This window comes from Canis lupus, chromosome 4 (assembly GCF_011100685.1).
Source record: "Canis lupus familiaris isolate Mischka breed German Shepherd chromosome 4, alternate assembly UU_Cfam_GSD_1.0, whole genome shotgun sequence".
Taxonomy (NCBI): domain Eukaryota; kingdom Metazoa; phylum Chordata; class Mammalia; order Carnivora; family Canidae; genus Canis; species Canis lupus.
In genome coordinates this window covers 20326117-20349419 of record NC_049225.1, presented here as the reverse complement: position 1 = coordinate 20349419, position 23303 = coordinate 20326117, and the positions used below count along the sequence as shown (strand labels likewise).

The 23303-nt window shown below is 39.9% G+C and overlaps 2 protein-coding genes across 10 annotated transcripts in view; both read left to right on the top strand.

Moving 5' to 3' along the window:
- DNA2 (DNA replication helicase/nuclease 2) overlaps positions 1–5697 on the top strand; it is a 57854-nt gene extending 52157 nt beyond the window's left edge. The window contains exons 19-21 of the mRNA XM_038534133.1: positions 7–189; positions 3816–3962; positions 4578–5697. Of these exons, the coding sequence (XP_038390061.1) occupies positions 7–189; positions 3816–3962; positions 4578–4646 (399 nt within the window). The 3' untranslated portion in view covers positions 4647–5697. The remainder of the gene's footprint in view (positions 1–6; positions 190–3815; positions 3963–4577) is intronic.
- A 3839-nt stretch (positions 5698–9536) lies between these two features.
- RUFY2 (RUN and FYVE domain containing 2) overlaps positions 9537–23303 on the top strand; it is a 51996-nt gene continuing 38229 nt past the window's right edge. For 6 of the 9 annotated variants that reach the window (XM_038534112.1, XM_038534117.1, XM_038534114.1 and 3 more), the window contains exons 1-6: positions 9804–9984; positions 11934–12107; positions 16169–16286; positions 18751–18852; positions 21357–21480; positions 21657–21718. In XM_038534112.1, coding sequence (XP_038390040.1) covers positions 9819–9984; positions 11934–12107; positions 16169–16286; positions 18751–18852; positions 21357–21480; positions 21657–21718 — 746 coding nt within the window. In that variant the 5' untranslated portion in view covers positions 9804–9818. Of the gene's footprint in view, positions 9655–9803; positions 10082–11933; positions 12108–16168; positions 16287–18750; positions 18853–21356; positions 21481–21656; positions 21719–23303 lie in introns of those variants that run through there. The other 3 variants (XM_038534116.1, XM_038534115.1, XM_038534113.1) reach the window with 3 other exon arrangements.

Below are 23303 nucleotides of genomic sequence, written 5' to 3'. Positions count from 1 at the left end.
GTATAGGCTGGATGTAAACCCTCTGATATTGGTATCATTGCACCCTACAGGCAGCAGTTAAAGATCATCAATGATTTATTGTTCCATTCTTCTATCAGGATGGTCGAAGTTAACACTGTAGACAAATACCAAGGAAGAGACAAAAGCATCATTCTGGTATCTTTTGTTAGAAGTAATAAAGATGGACCTGTGAGTTCATTATATATGTATATATATATATATTTTAAATATGTATTTATTTATTTGACAGAGAGAGAAAGAGAGAGCACAAGGAGGGAGAGGGAGGAGGAGAAGCAGGCTCCCAGTGGAGCAGAAAGCCCGATGTGGGGCTTGATCCTGGACTCTGGGATCATGACCTGAGCCAAAGGCAGATGCTTATTAACTGACTGAGCCACCCTGGCACCCCTTCACTGTAATTTTCTGCTGATTTGTTTGGGACATTTTTTTTTCTTTTCTTTTTTTTCAGGTTGTGGTAAAAAACCCATGTAATATAAGATTTAAAATCATCGCTGTTTTTAAGTATACAGTTCAGTGGTGTTAAGTGTATGCACAGTGTTGTGCAGCAGATGTTTTGAACTTTTTCATTTTGCAAAACTGAAACTATACCCATGAATAACAACTCTCCAGTTCCCTCTCCCTCTAGTCCCTGGCAACCACCATTCTGCTTTCTGTCTTTCAATTTGACTAGTTATCTCATATAAGTGGAATTATATGGTTTATTTGTAAGAGAGAGATAGCAAGAGAGAGCACAAGCAGAGACGAGACAGAGAAGCAGACACCCTGCTGAGCAGGGAACCCAATGCAGGACTTGATCCTGGGACCTCAGGATCATGACCTGAGCCAAAGGCAGATGCTTAACCCACTGAGTCATCCAGGTGCCTGGTATTTGATCTTTTTTTTTTTTTTTTTTTTAATTTTTATTTATTTATGATAGTCACACAGAGAGAGAGAGAGAGGCAGAGACACAGGCAGAGGGAGAAGCAGGCTCCATGCACCGGGAGCCCGATGTGGGATTCGATCCTGGGTCTCCAGGATCGCGCCCTGGGCCAAAGGCAGGCGCCAAACCGCTGCGCCACCCAGGGATCCCTTTTTTATCTTTTGTAATTGGCTTGTTTCATTCAGCATGGTGTCCCCAAGATTCATCTGTGTTCTAATATGTATCAGAATTTTATACCTTTTAAGGCTGAATGATACTCCATTGCATGTATATGGCACACTTTGTTTATTCATCTATCAGTGGACATTTGGGTTGCTTCTACCTTTTGGCTGTTATGTTTGGGGCATTTTAAACAAATAGAGGCTTCCTTAGATATACTTTTGATTTTATATACAATTTCATTTTGTTTTTTGCATTTTTACCTATTTTTGCTTCATTTTTCTCTATTATGTGATACCTTCTATATGGTCCTAAAAAATATATGTAGCAAGAAGTCTCCTTGCTACCCAGGTCCTCTTCTACTCAGTTCTTACCCTCACAGATAATCACAATTTGGTGTTTTTTCTTTTTAATTTTAATTTCATTATAATTAATATACAGTGTTAGTTTCAGGTATATAATACAGTGATTAAAAAATTCTGTACTCCGGGCTCATCATGATAAGTGTACTCTAAATCCCCTTCACCAATTTCACCCATTCTCCTACTCACCTTCCCTCTGGTAATCATCAGTTTGTTCTCTATAGTTAAGAGTCCATTTTTTGGTTTGAATTTTTTCTTTGTTCATTTGTTTTGTTTCTTAAATTCCACATGAGTGAAATTATATGGTATTTATCTTTCTTTGACTTATTTCAGTTAGTCTTATACCCATTAGATCCATCCATGTTGTTGCATTTGCAAGATTTCATTTTTTCTTATGGCTGAGTAATATTCCATTATTTATATGTACCACATCTTTATTCATTTATCTGTGGTTGGACACTTGGGCTGCTTCTAAAATTTGGCTATTGTAAATAATACTGCAGTAAACATGGGGTGTGTACATCCTTTTGTGGTTTTTTGATTTGGTTTGGTTTTTGGATTTTTTTTTTTTAAGATTTTCTTTTAATGTATTTATTTGAGAGAGAAAAAATAAGAGAACATCAGGGAAAGGGCAGAAAGAGAGGGAGAAGCAGACTTCCCACTGAGCAGGGACCCCAACGTGGGGCTCGATCCCAGGACCCCAGGATCATGACCTGAGTTGAAGGCAGATGTTTAACCAACTAAGCCACCCAGGCACCCCTAGGGATTTTATTTATTTATTCATGAGAGACACACACAGAAGAGAGGCAGAGACACAGGCAGAGGGAGAAGCATGAACCTGGAACCTGATGTGGGTCTTGATCCCAGGACCCTGGGATCACACCCTGAGCCAAAGGCCAATGCTCAACCACTGAGTCACCCAGGCATCCCATCCTTTTGAATTGATGTTTTTGTATTCATTGGGTAAATGCCCAGTAGTAAAATTACTGAATCATATGGTAATTCTATTTTTAATTTTTTTTTTATTTAAATTTTTATTTATTTATGATAGTCACAGAGAGAGAGAGAGAAAGAGGCAAAGACATAGGCAGAGGGAGAAGCAGGCTCCATGCACCGGGAACCCGATGTGGGACTCGATCCCGGGTCTCCAGGATCGCGCCCTGGGCCAAAGGCAGGCGCCAAACCGCTGCGCCACCCAGGGATCCCTATTTTTAATTTTTTGAGGAACCCCTATACTGTTTTCCATAGTGGCTGCACTAGTTTGCATTCCCTCGACGAAGCACGGGGGTTCCTTTTCCCTACATCTTTGTCAGCATTTGTTTCTGGGTTTTTTTATTTTTGCCATTCTGTCAGGTGTGAGGTAAGTTCTCATTGTGGTTTTGATTTGCATTCCTTAATAATTAATGTTTTTTTCATGTGTTTTCTTCAGAGAAATGTCTGTTCATGTCTTCTCATTTTTTAATTGGATTATTCAGTTTTTTTGGTGTTGAGTTGTATACAATTTGTGTTTTTTTCAGTAACCTATATAATTCCTTTAGGCATAGACAAACAGACATGAATCATTATTCATATTTACCTGTTTTTTTTTTTGTTTTGTTTTTTTTACAAAGGAGGTAATATATACACTCTAATGGACTCTGCTTTTTTCTTAATAAAATAGCTTGGAGGGATCCCTGGGTGGCATAGCGGTTTGGCGCCTGCCTTTGGCCCAGGGCGCGATCCTGGAGACCCGGGATGGAATCCCACGTCGGGCTCCCGGTGCATGGAGCCTGCTTCTCCCTCTGCCTGTGTCTCTGCCTCTCTCTCTCTCTGTGACTATCATAAATAAATAAAAATTAAAAAAAAATAAAATAAAATAGCTTGGAGATCTTTCCATGTCATCACACAGAGACTTGATTGTGTTCTTACAGTTCCATAGTTTTCTATTGTATGTATATATGTGTGTGTGTGTGTGTGTGTGTGTGTGTGTGTGTGATGGTATATTTAACCACTCCCCTGAGTCTAAGGCTATTACAAGTTTTTTTTTTTTTTTTTAATTTATTCATGAGAGACAGAGAGAGAGAGAGAGGTGGGGGGTGGGGAGCAGAGACACAGGCAAAGGGAGAAGCAGGCTCCATGCAGGGAGCCCGACGCGGGACTTGATCCCAGGACCCCAGGATCTTGCTCTGGGCCGAAGGCAGGTGCTAAACCGCTGAGCCACCCGGGCTGCCGTATCCATAGAATTTTAAATGTGTCAGTGGATCTTTTTTGGAATATATGCTTAAAGTAGGAAAATAGTTCACAACAAACTGTGTTCTTTGCCAGAACAAACTTAAATGTATAAGAAAACCCAAATAACTGAAAATTCTTTCTTTCAGATTGGTGAACTCCTGAAAGATTGGCGACGTCTTAATGTTGCTATAACCAGAGCCAAACATAAACTGATTCTCCTGGGATGTGTGCCCTCATTAAACCGCTATCCTCCTTTGGGGAAGTTACTTCATCATCTAAACTCAGAAAAATTAATATCCTTTTTGTGTTGTATATGATCACATCTGTGCTATTGTAAGTATTCTATTTATGAGCTTATATAAATTAAAACTTAGTGCCCTGTGCTTTCCATAGGCACATTTCAAAGACCTGATTCTACAAAGGAAAAAGAAAACAATTCACAGGAAGTAATCTTAAGCAAAAAGTGAAATAATGAAGGTGAATGGAAAAGGATAGTTTGTGAAGTGAGAAAGTGATCTGTGCCCTAGGAGCAGGGTACATGCTTCCTAGAACACACCTGGGAAAAGTGGTTACGCCTTCTGGTTCTTCTCACCCCAATTTATAATCTTTTTTTTCCTTTAATCTAGGACAAAGCATTAAAATTTTTTTAAAAATTAAGAGAATTGAAAAAAATGGAGTTATTCTTTGTCATATTGTAGATAATGATTAAAAATCATTTTAAAAAATTACTTGGAGGTCTTAGGCTAAGATATGTAAACTTTATGGTTTAAGTACATTATTATCCACAGAATGCCATAAAATATTTTTTAGCAGTCTTGTAAATCAAATTACAAAATATTAAATAATGTCATAAATGTTTTTGTGTAATTCCATTTTGTGTTAAGTATATCTTCCTTAATTTATTTTACATCATGGATCTTCCATCAGAGGAACATGAAAGTCTTTGTCATGTATTGGGTGATTTTCAAGGAAGATAAAGCATTGTTTTCCTTGATTTCTCATACTGGCATAGTTATCTCCTCTAAATATTACCTGTTATTTGCAATTTGGATATGCTGTGAAAGCAGTGCCTGGTTTGATTGTGAAGATCATTTTTATCCCAAGGAAATGAAATGATATAAATGTTCTCTGTTGAGAGTTCCAGTTTTTTATTTTATTTATTTATTTTTTTGGTATAATCTAGTTAAACACAGTTCTATCACTGTGTAAAATTTAACACACTATTAAATTTTTTCAGTACAGGTGTACCCAAAACTGAAAAGTCTGTTTTATAGATACTTTGTGTTTTTGTGTGAGCTAGAAAGAGTTTGATAAGTTTTTACCAGCTTTAATGATAGATTAACTTTTGGATCTGAGGAACTTTAAAATTTCAATACTGATTTGATTTTGTAGATTTTTATCATTTTGTTTGTTTAAGAGATTAGGTAAAGAAAATTGATTTGTCTTTATCACTTGAGCACAATCTTGTGATGATGAGAAACACGGGTGTGATTCTTTTCTGTGTTTTGAGATCTGTGATTCAAAGACCATTTCGTTGGGTTTTTCCCCTGTTGGTTTTTGGTATAATATACATTTTCACTTTAAACCTAGGCTTTTAGGGCGGCCCCGGTGGCTCAGCGGTTTAGCGCCGCCTACAGCCCAGGGCGTGATCTTGGGGTCCCGGGATCGAGTTCCATGTCCAGCTCCCTGCATGGAGCCTGCTTCTCCCTCTGCCTTTCTCTCTCCTCTCTGTGTATTCTCATGAATAAATAAATAAAATCTTTAATAAAATAAACCTTTTAGGCTTTTAAATTATTACTTATAAATTATTTCCAATTAATTTCTGATTCCCCCTTTCTCACTTGTTATTTTGTATTCGGTATTCTATAGTAGACTTTGATATAAAAGAAAATAATTCTTTCCTTTGAGAAATTTTATTTGCTAAACTGATGGCAAATTAAAAAGGTATGTCCCAGGCAGCCCAGGTGGGTCAGCAGTTTAGCACCACCTTCAGCCCAAGGTGTGATCTTGGAGACTCAGATCAATTTTTCTCTTTTTCTTTTTCTTTTTCTTTTTCTTTTTCTTTTCTTTTCTTTTCTTTTCCTTTCCTTTCCTTTCCTTTCCTTTCCTTTCCTTTCCTTTCCTTTCCTTTCCTTTCCTTTCCTTCTGTTCTTTCGTTCTGTCTTCTTGTCTTGCTGGATGCTTTCTGTCTTTCTGTCTGTTTCGTTCTTCTTCGTCTCTCTCTCTCTCTCTTTCATCTTTCCCTTCCTTCCTTCCTTCCTTCCTTTCCTTCCTTCCTTCCTTCCTTCCTTCTCTTTTCCTCCCTTCCTCACTCCTTCCCTCCCTCCCTCCCTTCCTTCCTGACCAATTTTACCTCAGTGTATCAGTCTTTGGGAGGGGTCATCTCTTTCAAAGTTGTTTTTTCTTTGTTTAAATGAATGTTAAATATGTTAAAATTGTTGCTTCTACCTCATGTTTTTAAAAATTACTTGCAGTTTTTATTAAATAGTTTTCTACTTTTAGACCTGTATGTGTCAGTTATTAATCTTGAATAAGGGCAGCCCGGGTGGCTCAGCGGTTTGGCGCCGCCTTCAGCCCAAGGAGACCCATGTCGGGCTCTCTGCATGGAGCCTGCTTCTCCCTCTGCCTGTGTCTCTGCCTCTCTCTCTCATGAATAAATATATAAAATCTTTTAAAAAAAATCTTGAATAATGATTCACAGTTGTCTAGCATTTTTTTTCAAGTAGTAAATGAAGTTTTCTGAAGTTATTGAACCTTTCAGAAGTTATTTTAATCTGCAAGATGGAGACAGTTCCATTCTCATGGGGTGGTTTTGAAAATGAAAAGGCCTAGGAACTGTACAATTACATGCTCATTCACACTAGAGGGGGCATGGAAAATCAGTGGTGAAAAGATAATGCGATAGTTGGCTATACATATGGAAAAAATGAAATTTGATCCTGTTCCACACCATTCATTAAAATCAATTCTGGGTGCAATTAAGAGACCTAAATATGAAATTTAAATCTTTGTAAATTCCTCTTTTTAAATTATTTATTTATTTATTTTAAAAGATTTTATTTATTTCTTCATGAGAGACACAGAGAGAGAGGCAGAAACACACAGGCAGAGGGAGAAGCAGGCTCTCTATGGTGACCCTGATGTGGGACTCGATCCTAGGACCCCAGGATCACACCCTGAGCCGAAGGCAGACACTCAACCACTGAGCCACCCAGCTGCACCCAAAACGTTTTTAAATTAAATGTAGAATTCAGTAGTTTTTAGTTTTTAAACCATAAATTCAACTACAAGAAAAGTAAGAATTTATATTTATCAAAGGTCTCCATAAAGAGGGAAAATATTAGCCAGAAAATGGCGACACATTACTGACACCAAACTAGTATGTAGAATATTAGGTAATGTATATAGGCCAGTAAGAAAAAGATAAGGCAATAGAAAAATAGGCTAAAGACCTGAACAGTTTTTTTGCATAGAGACTCCAAATATTAAAACATGGGGAAAGTGCTCAGCATCATTAGTAATGAGATCTATACAAAATAGACCCATCCTATAATCCCCCAGAAGATTGGCCAAAAAAATGAAGAGATTCTCACAATTCCAAGCATTAGAATGAACATGGAACAACAGAAAAACCATACTGCTGATATGAGAGTACATTTTGAGAAAAGTTTTGAAAAGTTTGCCTTGCATTTATTTATTTTTAAGGATTTATTTATTTTAAAGAGCTAATGAGCAGGGAGAGGGGCAGAGGGAAGAGAGGGAATCTCAAGCACACTCCCTGCTGAGTGCAGAGCCCAAGGACAGGGTGCTAGATCTCAGGATCCTGCCATCGTGACCTGAGCCAAAGTCAAAAGTAGGATGCTTAACCAAATGAGCCACCCAGGCGCCCCGCCCATAAATTTAAAGAAAGGCATATCTTATTTTCAGTTATTCTATGCCTAATTATATGCCCTAACAACGCTCTTGGACATTGACATAAGGACATGCACAATTTGGAAACACCCCAACCTGGAACTTCTCTTGGACATGGATGATGTTGAACAAGTAACAAAATTTTTACTGTTACTCCATTTGTGAAACGTTTATCAACAGGCAACAATAAACTACATGGTTTAGGGGCACATACTTGTGAGGTAGAAAACAGAAAAGCAAGGAATTCTCATAAAAGCCAGAAGAGTATTTCTCTGGGGGATGGTGAATGGTGGCTAGGGGCAGTTCCCGGGGAGAATGAGTCTATCCTGTGCTTAGTTGATCTGGTGGCAGTCACCCAGTTCACTTTATAATGATTTTTAAAACTGTATGTAGAGAGCAAATGGGAGTCTCACTTATGTCAGGCAGGGGCCTGTGTCAAGCAATGACGCAAGCAGTTAAGGGTACTGCATTAATCAGGTATCCACCAAGACCAACCCCAGCTGACCATACCCCAAAACTGATAACAAGCAGAACCAGAAGAGGTCTGTAGGGGCCGAGACTGATTAAATCCCTTTAAAAGGAGGTGGATTGGGGGTCCCTGGGGCACCTGGGTGGCTCAATGGTTAAGCATCTGTCTTTGGCTCAGGTGATTCCGAAGTCCTGGAATCCAGTCCTGCATCGGTTTCCCGGAGGGAGCCTGCTTCTTCCTCTGCTTATGTCTCTGCCTCTCTCTGTCTCTCATGAAGCAATAAATAAAATCTTTAAAAACTAACAACGGGAGGATTTTGGCAGCAAACCGTCAGCCTCCTCAGACACTGACCCGCTATGTCTGACCACTTAAAAAGGCAGCTGCTGCTGAAGGTTCCGCATGACAATCTCGGAACAGAACTGAGATCCTTCACGGCTCAGACATAATAAGCAGTAAGTGCCGGAGATGACCCTGACAAGAAGGAGGCCTTATCTCAAGGGCGCACTCACACACTAGCTTCTTGTTTGGTTCCATAACTTCCTACCCGGTTATCTTCTGTCTTGTCTGGTAAGAGGCCACGTTAATCACGTGGTGAAATGCCACGGAGTCTGAAATCCTGAACCTGCTTTATAATTATGTTAACCTCGCTCTACGACCTAGTAAAGATGACCTTGTGCAAAGACCTAGCAGCTGTGTGTGCACATTCAGAGTGTGCTCTGGACTTTGTGTAGACGTTTGATACTTTCTTCTCCATGCATGAATATCTCACAGTGAAGAAACCTAATACTATAATGTATAATATAGTATAAACCTAATACTATAGTATTTTATAACTATAAAATACTAAAACCTAATTCTATACTGATCAAGAGAAAAACAGCCCAATTTTCATGAAATACATCCGTCTTTCTAGCTCAGCCACTGCCTTAACAATTGCTAACTGAGGTAATAGCTTACTTGTCCTAAACCGATGTCACCTAGTGCCCTCTGACCATGCGGGTTTTCTTCTGCCTGAAATGAGAAAAAAACCCAGCTCCATCTCTACATCCGTGTCCCTTGCTAAGTGCGGCCCTTCCCATAGCTGGTGTATTTACTGTCAGAAGTCGTGCCTGGGCTGCCTAGTTCCAGCGGATCTCTGCCTCCTGGCTCCCCGAGGAGCCTGTGAGGCGTGAAGGGAAGTGGCCGCTGCGTCCGAGGAACCCGGCCGCCGCGCGGCTGGAGGCGTCTGCACGTGGCCCACACCCCGGCCGAGCGGCCCGGCGCGCTGGCCAAGCCCCGGCTGCGAGGCCCGCGGTCCGCCCAGGGGCCCGCCCGGCTCCTCAGTCGCGCCGTCTCCCTCACGCCGCTCTTCCTCCTCCTTCCGGTCCGGCTGGACGCGAGGAGGCCTGGCGAGGGCAGGTCCGTTTCCTGCCGGCTGCAGGCCCCACGGACCCCCGCCCCGCTCGCGGCGTCGCGGGACCGCCCGGACGTCCTCCCGCCGCCGGGAGCGCTGTGGGCCGCGGCGGGCCTGCTGGCAGACGCCCTGGCGGCCGCCGCGCGCCTGAGGGGAACTGCTGGCGGGGCCCAGGGCGTCCCCGCCCGAGACCGCGCCGCCGCCGCCATGGGTAAGGGGAGCGGACCAAGAGCCGACCCTGGGCTCTCCGTCCCAGGCTGAAGGCCGCGGCCGGGCGAGGAGAGGGGGTGGTGGTGGGCATCGAGGCCCCGGGGCGCAACTGGGGCCCGAACCGGGGGCCGGGGCCGGGGCTGGGCGGGGGCGCCCGGGGTCGCCATGGCAACGCGCGGCCGCCCCCGATTCCCTCAGGTCTCCGCCCGGGTTCTACGGCCTAATGGCCGAGGGCTCGAGGTCCGACGGCTTCCAAGGGGCGAAGACCGGGCCGGCCGGGGGGCTGCTCCCGGGTCGGTGGAACAGTCGGGGACGGGCGATGACTTTTCAGGTTTGGGGGTGGCGGAGGGAAGACGCGCCTCAGGTTTTGGCCTGGGTGCCTGACGCCGCGGGCGGGAGAGGTGCAGCGATGCGGCGCGGGACCCCGGGTGAGCCCTGCGCGGGGGGTCCTTGCGCGCCCGGGCCCTCTGGGGAGCCTTGGTGCGCGGAGGAAGGGAGGCGGGAGGGGGCCCCAGGCCCGGGCGAGATGCGGGGACTGGCCTTTGGCCTTGTCGGGGCTGCAGCCCGCGAGACACCTCTGCGAGCCTGGGCGGGGCGCGGCCCGAGGGTAATCGCCGCGGGGGCGAAGCTGCTGCCAGCCCCCAGCCCCGACCTGCCTGGGAGCCGCTGCAGATGCGCCCTTTGTCTGCTCGTCGCATCGCGAGTCACAGACCGTGATGGGCACCGTTAAGAAAAATGAGAATTAGTACAGATTATGAAACATCCAAGGGTCCCCTCCCCGCCCCCCAAAAAAGGGAGAATTGTACCACCATGCGGATTTGAAGGAATGATGTGTGTGCAGATTTTCCACCAGGTAGCTTGCTCATAGCAGTTGTGGCTGTTCGCATTTTTTTTTTTAGATCCTGGGATTCCGTTTCAGGCTTCGCCCTTAGCTATCAGCTGAGAACTCGAATGCTAGATCGTTGGGAATCCTGGACTTTTGTTTAGTGAGGGAAAAACTGGTTCACTGAGACTAGTAAATTTGCCAGAGATTTATGACATCCAAATTTCTAGGTTAACTAGGGATGAAATTTGTGGGAAAGAGAAAAAATAGATTTTTGTGAATTGAAAATAATCAATTACAAATCAGTTATTTATTTACTTACTTATTTTAAATATTTTATTTATTTATTCACGAGAGAGAGACAGAAGAGACACAGGCAGAGGGAGAAGCAGGCTCCGTGCAGGGAGCCTGATGCTGGACTCAATCCTGGGACTCGATCCCGGGACTTCAGGATCACTCCCTGGGCGGAAGGCAGGCGCTAAACTGCTGAGCCACCCAGGGATCCCCAAGTTTTTCCTTTATTTTAAAGTGGATCCGTTAACTTAGTTTTTGACTAAATCAGCTGTGTGGAAGGGTAGGGAACTTAACTGTGAAACGGCTGTTTTTATTTCCTCTGGGAAAATAAAGGTGTTATGCAATACAGAATTACAGTTGCGATGAAAAAACAAGATGGAAAGAGGGTTAAAATGAGCGAAAGAGGGGCACTTGGGTGGCGCAGTTAAGTAAGTGTCTGCTTGAGCTCAGATCAAGATCCCAGGGTCCTGGGAATTGGGACCCACATCAGGCTCCCTCTTCAGCAGGGAGCCTGCTTCTCCCTCTCCCTCCTGCTCCCTCTGCTTGTGCTCTCTTTTTCTCTCTCTATTAAATAAATAAATACAATCTTTAAAAAGGAACTTAAAAAAAAAAAACGAATGAAAGAATTGAATGGCTTCTCCTGTATTCCCTTATTTTTTGGTGTGTTTTTATTTATCATGTTTATGGATGATATCATAATCTTAGCATTGTAGCTACCTTTTACTGCCAATTTATTCTGAACATTTTTTGCTTTGTGATTTATCCGTAGACCATGCCTGCTGTCTACCTTTTCATGAAACTCTTAGATATGTTGTTTATTACTCCAAACTTATCTACACAAAACATCATTTAAAAAAAAAAAAAACAAACTCATTATCTCTGAAGACGTACCACTAAAGTAAAACAAATACCAGAAAAGAACCAAGTTGCACGATCTTGAGAATAATTCATAAACTTTGGGGTGGACATGGTAGTGTTCTCTGGTATGTGTGAGAGAGACCTAAAGGGAAGTTAACCTAGGGGTGTGGATTAGTTAGGGAGACTAATTTGTCAACCAAGGAAAAACAAATCATTGTTGGTTTTATAAGGGGAATGAAAGGGTTTGTGTATTTTTCAGTGTCATGTCTTGCAAATGATGTTGATCTCCTTTCTTGTGCTTTCAGCTACAAAAGACCCCACAGCTGTAGAGAGAGCAAACTTGTTAAACATGGCTAAATTGAGTATCAAAGGACTCATTGAATCTGCTCTAAGCTTTGGCCGCACTTTGGATTCTGACTATCCTCCCTTGCAGCAGTTCTTTGTTGTTATGGAACATTGTCTGAAACACGGTCTTAAAGGTATCATGAGATTTTAAAAAAACTAATTAAATTTAAAATCCCCCCATTTCCATCTTAAACATCCTTGAAAATGTGATATTTGTTGAGGCCATAATTATTGTTACTTTATGTTTAAAAATACTGGGTGGGGGACGCCTGGGTGGCTCAGCGGTTGAGTGTCTCGTCTGCCTTTGGTTCAGGGTGTGATCCAGGGGGCCCTGGGATCGAGTCCCACATCGGGCTTCCTGCATGGAGCCTGCTTCTCCCTCTGCCTGTCTCTGATGAATAAATAAAATCTTAAAAAAAAAAAAAAAATACTGGGTGGGTTGGTTTTGGGAGAAAACAGCCTACTGCTTTATGTTTTCTAATTGTCTTCAGAAAATGCCTTGTTAGTGTTTTGTAAAAACATTTGAAAAAAAAATTTGATTTTTCATTTCTTTCAATATACTCTGAACTGATTTCTATTTTCTAGGAAGTTATAGTTATTTAAAAATTTTTAAGCTTAGTGACTCCAATATGAAGTCTTATTACTAGTTTGAGCCTCTTGGCACCCTGGCACGTATCTAGAAAGGTTATCTTCTGGACTGGATTATTGTAGGAAAGTGAACGCTCCCTGGAAATTATGATAATATTGGATATTTTCATCTGTACAGTTAATACTGGTTTATCATCATGTAAAAAGTTTATATTAGATTTAGCTATTTAATATACATAGTATAATAACTGTTCTTTTACTTATTGTAATAACAGTTGTTGGTATTTTGGTCTTTAGTGCTTCTGATCAGCTATGTGAAGGGCTATGTAAGAGTTTATACTAACTTGACTATTACAAAGCTAAAAGAAACTTGGTTCCTTATGGGTATACTAGAAACCTGGCTAAGTTGGGAAGGCCTAGACATTCTGACTAAGGTACATGAAAATGGGGGTAAATGTAAACAGCACAAGAGGAGATTTACATAAACATGGTTTTTAAAAAATGTACTTCAAATTTTAATAAAATGTACTGCCAAAGGAGCCTTGGCATCAAAATTTAAGAAACTTGCAAATAGGGATCCCTGGGTGGTGCAGCAGTTTGGCGCCTGCCTTTGGCCCAGGGCGCGATCCTGGAGATCCGGGATCGAGTCCCGTGTCGGGCTGCCGGTGCATGGAGCCTGCTTCTCCCTCTGCCTATGTCTCTGCCTCTCTCTCTCTCTCTCTCTCTGTGTGACTATCATAAATAAATAAAAATTAAAAAAAAAAAGAAACTTGCAAATAGAACTTCAATAAAAACAAATTAAAATAAATAAATAATAATTTTTAAAAATTTGAGAAATTATGTGATGTTATTAAAGTATTCATTTCTCTTTTTGTTTGTTAAAAATTTTAGCTGAGATATAATTAATACATTAGTTTCAGGTGCACAACATAATGATTTGATATTTTTATGTATTGTGGAATGATCACCATACTGTCTAATTGATATCCATGCACATACATAGTTAAAATTATTTTTTCTTATTATGAACTTTTAAGATTTACACTCTTAGCAACTTACAAATACACAATACTATTAACTGTAGTCATCATGCTGTATATTACATCCCTATGTCTTATTTTATAACTGAAAGTTTATTTTTTTTATTTTTATTTTTTTAAATTTTATTTATTTATGATAGGCACACAGTGAGAGAGAGAGGCAGAGACACAGGCAGAGGGAGAAGCAGGCTTCATGCACCGGGAGCCTGACGTGGGATTCGATCCTGGGTCTCCAGGATGGCGCCCTGGGCCAAAGGCAGGCGCTAAACCGCTGCGCCACCCAGGGATTCCGAAAGTTTATATTTCTTACCCATTTCCTTTACCCCCACCCTCTGCCTCTGCATCAATCTGTTCTGTACCTATGAATTTGGTTTCTGTTTTTTAGATTCCACTATTTCTTTAGTTAAAGACAAAGTAATTTTTAAAAATTACAAATAATAGTAAAACCTACTCTTTTTGTACAAGAATCAAACAACATAGAAGCACCTAGAGCAAAAACAATTTCCTTCATTGTCTTCCATTCATCTCCCTAAAGGGAATTCTTGTCATTCTTCTGAGGCTCTTTTCCTTTTTTTTTTTTTTTTTTTTTACTCTGCATAGAATTATGCTAGTATTATTATTCTGTGACTTTGTTTAAAAAAAAATTAATGATATGGTTTGGAGATCTTTCCATTTATGTTGAGGTCTTTGTCACATTTTTAATGGCTCTATATAATGGCATAGTATATGTGTGCCAAAACTTACTTAATTGCCCTCCTCTTAATGTACCATTAGGTTGTTTCCAATTTTTTACTATTAAAATTGTGCTGTTAAGAACATGTTTTGGATATATGTGTTTATATGCTTGTTCTGTAGGATAGGGTTCCTCAGAGTAGAATCACTGGGTCAAAGGATATAGGCAACTGGCCTCTATGAAGGCTTCATGGTTTTATCAAATGTCAGTGGATGTAGGTGTGTTTCCCCACATTTTGCCTACTCTTGATACTATCCGTTTCTGCTTTTTTCAATACATCAGGAACTCACCAGTCTGATCTAACAACCTGGAGGATTTTGTTTTGTTTTAGTTTTTTTAATTTTTAAAAACATTTAAAAGATTTTTTCAATTTTAATTTTTTTAATACTTTCAGTTTTATTTATTTATTTTTTAAGATTTCATTTATTTATTTCTTAGAGCACAAGCAAGGGAAGCAGCAGGCCAAGGGAGGAGAAGCAGGCTCCTCACTGGATAGGGAACCTGATGGCTGGTTCCATCCCAGGCCCCTGGGATCATGACCTGAGTGAAGGCAGACTTTTAACTGACTGAGCCACCCAGGTGCCCCATACCTTGAGTTTTAATTTGCTTTTTGAAAAGCTTTCTATTTAAAAAAAAATAGCAGTGACCTAAATCTTTATTTTCCCTTAGGCTACAGAAATGGAATTTGCTAAATGATGGCCAAATAGTTCAATTTTAAGCTTTTTTTCTGAATTTATTTTCCTTTACTTCACAAAATGTCATAAGGCATGTCCTAACAGTCATATCATAGGCTTGTCTTGATGAATCATTATGAAGCCACATTGTGCTGATTAATTTTTTCCCCCCAAGGGAAAATTGCCTACCTTGTCCTTGATTGGTGATTGTCCTTGAGTGGTACATATAATAGGTGCCCTTGATCTGCAGGAGATCTGGTCAGTATTAAGAAAGAAATGTATAGTGATTTCATGGTTTTATATTACCCAATTCTCAGAATAAAAAGTCACAATTTTTCATGTTAAAAGTAAAATAACTGGACGCCTGGGTGGCTCAGTCAAGTGTCTGCCTTTGGCTCAGGTCATGATCCGGGTCCCGGATTTGAGCCCCAAGTCCTGCTCCCTGCTCAGTGGAGAGTCTGCTTCTCCCTCTCCTTCTGCTGTTCCCCCTCTGTCAAATAAATAAAATCTTTAAAAAAGTGAAATAACTTTTTATTTGTCCTTGGTTTATTTAATAAACTGATAAAAATCAAACTACTAGGGCTGCCAGCATTTTAATTTTTGGTACTGGTAAAGAATAAGGCCTGTTGTTTTTTTTTACTTTGATTATGTGCCTGCATATTTCTGATAGGGAAGAATGGCCAAGATATATTTATGTGTGTATGTTTGTTTATTTTCTTTTTTTTCATATTTCTGATAAGAAAAAAATACCAGGATCCTGATGAACAGGTTCCTGATCAACAGTGCTGTGTTGTGATAGGAGAGGAAGGTTTCTGAATAAGTGTATTTTAAATTAGGAATGTTGAAACTAAAAAAAAAAAAAAAAAAAAAGGAACGTTGAAACTAAATATTTAAAAGGTAGCTATTTCAACTTTATGTTTTTATTTTTTTTTTTAAAGATTTATTTATTTATTCATGATAGACACAGAGAGAGGCAGAGACACAGGCAGAGGGAGAAGCAGGCTCCATGCAGGGAGCCTGATGTGGGACTTGATCCCGGGACTCCAGGATCACACCCTGGGCCAAAGGCAGGCGCCAAACCGCTGAGCCACCCAGGGATCCCCTTATTACAACTTTATATATTGAAGTTGTATGCATTATATATACTTTTTTTTTTTCAGTAAGAAAATCATTTTTGAGTTATAACAAAACAATCTGGGGCCCTTTGGAACTGGTAGAGAAATTGTACCCAGAAGCGGAGGAAATAGGAGCCAGTGTTCGGGATTTACCTGGTCTTAAGTAAGTAATCTTATTTCTTGTTCATTTCTAACCACAGAAGTATATTTGCTGTTCCTTAAAAGTAGTTCACACCCTCTTAATCTTCTCTCAGCCTTAGTAGCCTTCTTCCATTCTCTTCTAATAAAATTCTGTTCTTTCTTTATGGCTCAGCTCAAATTTCATTTTCTTTATGAAATTTCTCTTAGTCCCTTTAGCAAGAATTAACTGCTTTTTCTTTTATACCTTATCACTATAGTCACTCCTTTATTATGTATCACTGATTTTACATTGTATTTCAAGAAACTACAGGTCCCTTTAAGACAGGATGTATCAATCATGCATTTCTATTTCCTGAGTGTTAAGCTAATTTGCAGTAGTAAGCTAGTAGGCAACCAGTAACTATTTGTTGAAGACTGATTTAGGTTAAATCCAAGGCAAAGGCTCAGGAGATTTGAATTCTCAGATAAGCTATTTATATATATGGAGCTTGTGCAAATTACTTTTCTTTCTCTTAAAATTGGGACCTATAGTGTCATCTGCCCATTTCACTACACAAATGTATGTAAAATGTTATAAAAGCTTAATAAAGATTTAAAATGATAAAGCCAAGTTCTTATGTTTTCCTTTAGTTTATCATAAATCTTGTGAATGAGATAGCCTGTCAGATCAGTTTGCTTTCTCTTAGCTTAATAATTGAGAGTTTTACATGTTATAAGGAATATAATAATGTTTTCTTGTTGTTAATATCCAAATATTTCCAAGTTGGATTTAATTGAATGATAAAAGTAAATGGCTACTATTTATTAAGCACTGTCTCAGGGTAATAAAATAATTGGTTTATGTGAATTATCTCATTTAGTGCTTACATCAGTCTTACAGGATAGAGATTATTATAATAAGTGCATAGAACTGAAAAATAAAGGTCAGAGGAGTTAACAGTTAATAAGTGGCAGAGCCAGGTTTCAAACCAAGTTTTAAAATTTATTAAATTTATTATTATTATTTTTGTAAGTAATCTCTCTACCCATTGTGCGGCTTAAACTCATGACACTGAGATCAAGAGTTGCATGCCTGACTGAGCCAGCCAGATGTCCCTCAGACCTAGTTTTTAGAGTTAAATAGCAAGTGATGTTCATATTTATGTTTCTTTTTTTTAATAAATAAATTTTTTTAAAGATTTTATTTATTTATTCATGAAAGGCAGAGAGAGAGGCAGAGACACAGGCAGAGGGAGAAGCAGGCTCCATGCAGGGAGCCCAATGTGGGACTCGATCCTGAGACTCCAGGATCACGCCCTGGGCCGAAGGCAGGCGCTAAACCGCTGAGCCACCCAGGGATCCCCATATTTATGTTTCTTATAATGGCATAGAGGTGTAGTGATTTTTAGCAAAGACAGAAGAAATAGGGAATTATAACTCTCCAAAAGAGAAATATAAGAAGGGGTGCCTGGCTTGCTCAGTCGGTAAAGCATAATGACTCTTTATCTCGGAGTTGTGAGTTCAGGCCCCACATTGGGTGTAGAGATTATTTTAAAAAGAAAAGAAAAGAAAAGAAAAGAAATATAAGATTTGGTCATTTTAATATGAAAATACATGTTCATATTGTTTTTAAAAGCTTAACTCATTAAAAGTAAAAAATTTTCCTTCAAATGGCTAAACCATAAGAAGCTCGTTAGCTGTTTAGTAGTGAAGATTGACTTTCCTCCCGCACTACCTGCCAAAAAGTTCTTTGTATAAGAAAACATAAAAATGTGAATGATATCTTTCTCTTTGAAAAACCATACATATTCTGTAAAACTTGCTTTACTTTTACTAAATGATGGAACTTGGAAAAGAGGTATGAGATTGAATTTTTTAAGGACAACCTCATAGAGAAACATTTGAAAAATAACAAGCATCCTGGTGGTTTCTCTTTTTGATTACCAGGTTGTACCTTCTTAGCTTTGTTATATTTTTAAAATTCAGATATAATGTCAGTTACTTTTTGAAGGCATCATACTGCTTTATTTGATAAATTTTGCATATCCTTTTTTTCCTTTTTTAAACTTTTTTTTTAAGTAACCTCCACACCCAGTGTGAGTCTTGAACTCACAACCTGGAGATCAAGAATCATATGCTCTATTGATTAAGCCAGTCAGGCTCCCCTTGCATATTCATCTCTAGAGGGATAAGCCCATTCGGTCAAAATATTTCATGTAGAGATAATCCTTACTATTTAGAGATTCATTTCATCCAAGTCATAAAATGGTACCTAGATGTCCTATAGGTACAGGTTTACCTTAGAGACTTAAATAGCTTCCAGGAACTGCTTTGCATGGTCAAAGAACTGGCTTTGAACTGTAGAAACAAACTATAGAAACAAAGACAAAACTATGATAAATTGCAGTTTTTCTTTATTAATATGGACCTTGACTGAGAGAGAATATGTAGTCTCTTATAATATATAGACTGGGCCTGTCTTCTGACCTGTTGGTTTTGCTTTTTAGGACCCCTCTGGGTCGTGCAAGAGCATGGCTTCGATTAGCCCTCATGCAAAAAAAAATGGCTGATTACCTGCGTTGCTTAATTATCCAGAGGGATCTCTTAAGGTTAGTACGATTAAATCATGTTCATTTCCATTTTTTAAATCTCATTTATATCCTGTTTTCCAAAAAGAATTACAGATGTAGTACAAAAGCATACATAGAATACCGTAAGATGGTATAAAATAAAAGAAGAACAACAGGAGAGAGAAAATCTTGTAGGGACATAACATGGATCATGAACTAGCCTAAAAAATGAGTACCATAAGCTTTGTATTGACCAATAAGAGGGAGATTTATTTATATTTATATGTTATATTCCTTTTTTTTTTTTTTTTTTTTTTTTTTTTTTTTTTTTATGATAGTCACAGAGAGAGAGAGAGGCAGAGACATAGGCAGGGGGAGAAAGAAGTAGGCTTCATGCACCGGGAGCCCGATGTGGGATTCGATCCCAGGTCTCCAGGATCGCGCCCTAGGCCAAAGGCAGGCGCCAAACCACTGTGCCACCCAGGGATCCCTATATGTTATATTTCTAAGCTAGTTTCATTTTTTACCTGAATTACAGTTGAATATGAGTAAAAATTTGTGTTGGGATTTAGGGCCTTAATTCAACAGGTTTCTTTTTATTTATTTTTTTAGAGAGGAAGATGGGATTGGGGGCAGAAGCAGAGAAAGAATCCTAAGCAGACTCTATGCCCACCATGGAGCCCACTCGGGGCTCAGTCTCACAACCCTGAGATCATGACCTGAGTGGAAATCAGCAGTTAGATGCTTACCTAACTGAACCACCCAGGCACCCCAATAGGTTTCTTTTTAGATTTTGGATGTCCAAACTACAGCTTTGGCTGTATTGTGGGCACTTTTTAAATTGTCAGTTTAAATTGAAGGCCAGTGGAGCGCCTGGGTGGCTCAGTGTTGAACATTTTGCCTTCGGCTCAGGGCGTGATCCTGGAGTCCTGGGATCAAGTCTTCTCCGTCTGCCTATGTCTCTGCCTCTCTCTGTGTGTCTCTCATGAATAAATAAATAAAATCCTTAAAAAATAATAAAATAAATAAATTGAAGGCCATTGAGTGTTGACAATTAAGTGGCACAGTGAAGATGACTGGAAAACATTAACTTGTTATTGTTAGTTGACATTGTGCTGAGGTTGATGGGAAGTTGAGTTTATAAATAGCCTGGTCTATGCACTGATTTAGATATCTCAATTTCAGGGATAAGTCTCATCATACGGACCATTCATTGTTTATCTTTGAAGCTTTTTATTTAACAGAATGGATTCATCCTTTTGAAAAATGTAATAGTGAACATAGCTGTGATAACACCCCCATTGAAACTTTTGTTTTCAGTATTAATTTCTTGAGTAAATTGCCTTCATATTGTAATAAGTAGAAAGGAGGCCAGATGTTTACGACTTTCAAAGTATGGTAATCTGTTGTTAAAGGGAGTGGCCCACAGCAGTCTCTCCGTTTGCCCTTTTTCTCATGGAGTGCCTCTCTGACGTCCTGGAGAGTCTGGTCATTTTTGATAATAACTTATGACTTTGGTTGTATACCTTGGTTTTCCCACCTGTTAAATGAGAATGACCATACTTTAAGCTCCAGCAATTTCTCAATAATATTGTGAAGGTCAATTAAAGTGATTAAATAATGTACATGGGACTTCTTAAGGAAGACATGAGACAGTGATAATTAGCTCTATGAATACATAATTGTCAAGTCTTAGTTGTTTGGGTTTTTTTTTAAGATTTTATTTATTCATGTGAGACACAGAGAGAGAGGCAGAGACACAGGCAGAGGGAGAAGCAGGCTTCCCACAAGGAGCCTGATACGGGGCTCATTCCCGGATCCTGGGATCACGCCCTGAGACGAAGGCAGATGTTCAACTACTGAGCCACCCAGGCGTCCCAAGTCTTAGTTTTTAGACTGTCCTTTTTCTTTCACAAGTCTCTTGTTTGAATATTTTTTAGAATATAGATCTGCGTTAAGTATTTTTAATTGATGATTATTAAGAAAACTACAATATACATGTCAAATACACTGATTTGAACATGGGCTTTGGAATATTCATATGTTCATTCTCTGCCTTAGTCTTCATCCCAAGATTCTTTTTTTTTTTTTTTTTTTTAAGATTTTATTTATTTATTCATGAGAGACACAGAGAAAGAGAGAGAAAGGCAGAGGCACAGGCAGTGGGAGAAGCAGGCTCCATGCAGGGAGCCTGACATGGGACTCGATCTGTAATCAAATGAGTGACAGTCACTATGTCTTCAGAGAGTCACAGACATTCCAGGCCTCAGTGATACCTCTTTTCTTTTCATATATATATTTTTGCTTCTCTTTTCTTCCTCTCAAGGTTCCTTTTTCCTCTTTCATCACCTTCAGTACCTTTCTTTTACCTTGTCTATATGGATGTTAACATTTCAAAAAGTTTAAATTCTTCAGATATAGAAAGGCTAATTTGAAGAGACCAAATTTGTATGGATTCTATGTTTATATTATGGGGCTGAGATTTTAAAATTTAGTGTTTGAAGTAAATTTGTGTTTTAAGGTTTTTATATTAATTTCCACAGTGAATTTTATGAGTATCATGCACTAATGATGGAAGAAGAAGGAGCAGTAATTGTTGGGCTGCTGGTTGGCCTGAATGTGATAGATGCTAACCTGTGTGTAAAGGGAGAAGATTTAGACTCACAAGTAAGTGAAAGTGACTAATACCAAATACAGAGTGATTTTTAGTTTGCACCGTTCCTCTTGGATCCAGTTTATAACTCTTAAACACTAAAGAAAAATTAAGAATGAAATTCAGTTGCATGTTAAGTGTACTTCTAATATTTCTCCCCTTTAACTAAAAACAGCATGATTTACTTTAGGTTGGAGTGATTGATTTTTCCATGTATTTAAAGAATGAAGAAGATATTGGAAATAAAGAAAGGTATGATTTCATAAGTTATTTCACATGTTGTATTTTTTATGTAGCCCTCACCAATTACCATGAGATCCATCTACTGATAATGTAGTATTTTTATTTTTCTTTTTGATTATGTAGTTTTTATTTCCCCTTTTTGAGTGTAGTTCCTGTTTTGTTTTGTTTTAGCTTCCACATACAAGTTTTACAAAGCAAAAATCACATTGAATGAGGCTTTAGTATGAAGTATGGCTTTTGATCACACATGTAGTTCCTGAGACCCTTTTTTAAAAAATATTTTATTTATTTATTTGAGAAAAAGAGAGAGAGATTATAAGTGGGGGGAGGGTCAGAGAGAGGAGCAGACTCCCTGCTGAGCAGGGAGCGTGATGCCAAGCTTGATCCCAGGATCCTGAGGTTAGGACCTGAGCCAAAGTCAGATGCTTAACCACCAGAGCTGCCCAAGTGCACCGAGATCCATTTTTTTTTTTTAATTTTTATTTATTTATGATAGTCACAGAGAGAGAGAGAGAGGCAGAGACACAGGCAGAGGGAGAAGCAGGCTCCATGCACCGGGAGCCCGACGTGGGATTCGATCCTGGGTCTCCAGGATTGCGCCCTGGGCCAAAGGCAGGCGCTAAACCGCTGCGCCACCCAGGGATTCCCCCCCCCCCCTTTTTTTTTTTTTTTAAGATTTCATTTATTTATTCATGAGAGACACAGAGAGAGGCAGAGACACAGGGACACAGGCAGAGGGAGAAGCAGGCTTTTTGCAGGGAGCCTGATGCAGGACTCAATCCCAGGACCCCGGGATAACGACCTGAGCCGAAGACAGGCTCAGCCACTGAGTCATCCAGGCGCCTCAACCTAGACCCTTTTTTTTTTTTTTTTAAAGATTTTATTTATCTATTCATGAGAAACATACACAGAGAGAGGCAGAGACACAGGCAGAGAGAGAAGCAGGCTCCAGGCAGGGAGCCTGACCTGATGTGGGACTCAATCCTGGGATTCCAGGATCACTTCCTGAGCTGAAGTCAGACGCTTAACTGCTGAGCCACCCAAGGCATCCCAAAAAAGTTCTTAAATACACTTTTTAGGGCAGCCTGGGTGGCTCAGTGGTTTAGTGCCACCTTCAGCCTAGGGCGTGATCCTGGAGACCTGGGATCGAGTCCACATCAGGCTCCCTGCATGGAGCCTGCTTCTCCCTCTGCCTGTGTCTCTGCCTCTCTTCCTCTCTGTGTCTCTCATGAATAAATAAATGAAATCTTTAAAAAATAAATAAAAATTTCTAAAAAATCAAAATTCTTTAAAAAAAATAAATACACTTTTTAATGGAGATGCCTGGGTGGCTTAGTTGGTTAAGAATCTACCTCCAGCTCAGATCATGATCTCAGGTTCCTGGGGTCAAGCCCTGCATTGGGCTTCCTGCCCAGCAGGGAGCCTGCTTCTCCCTCTCCCTCTGCCTACAACTCCTCTGCTTGTGTTCTTTTTTTTCTCTCTCTGTCAAATAAATTAAAATCTTTTAAAAATGTCTGTATAGGGGCACCTGAGTGGCTCAGTGGTTGAGCCTTTGCCTTTGGCTTGGGTCATGATCCTGGAATTGAGTTCCACA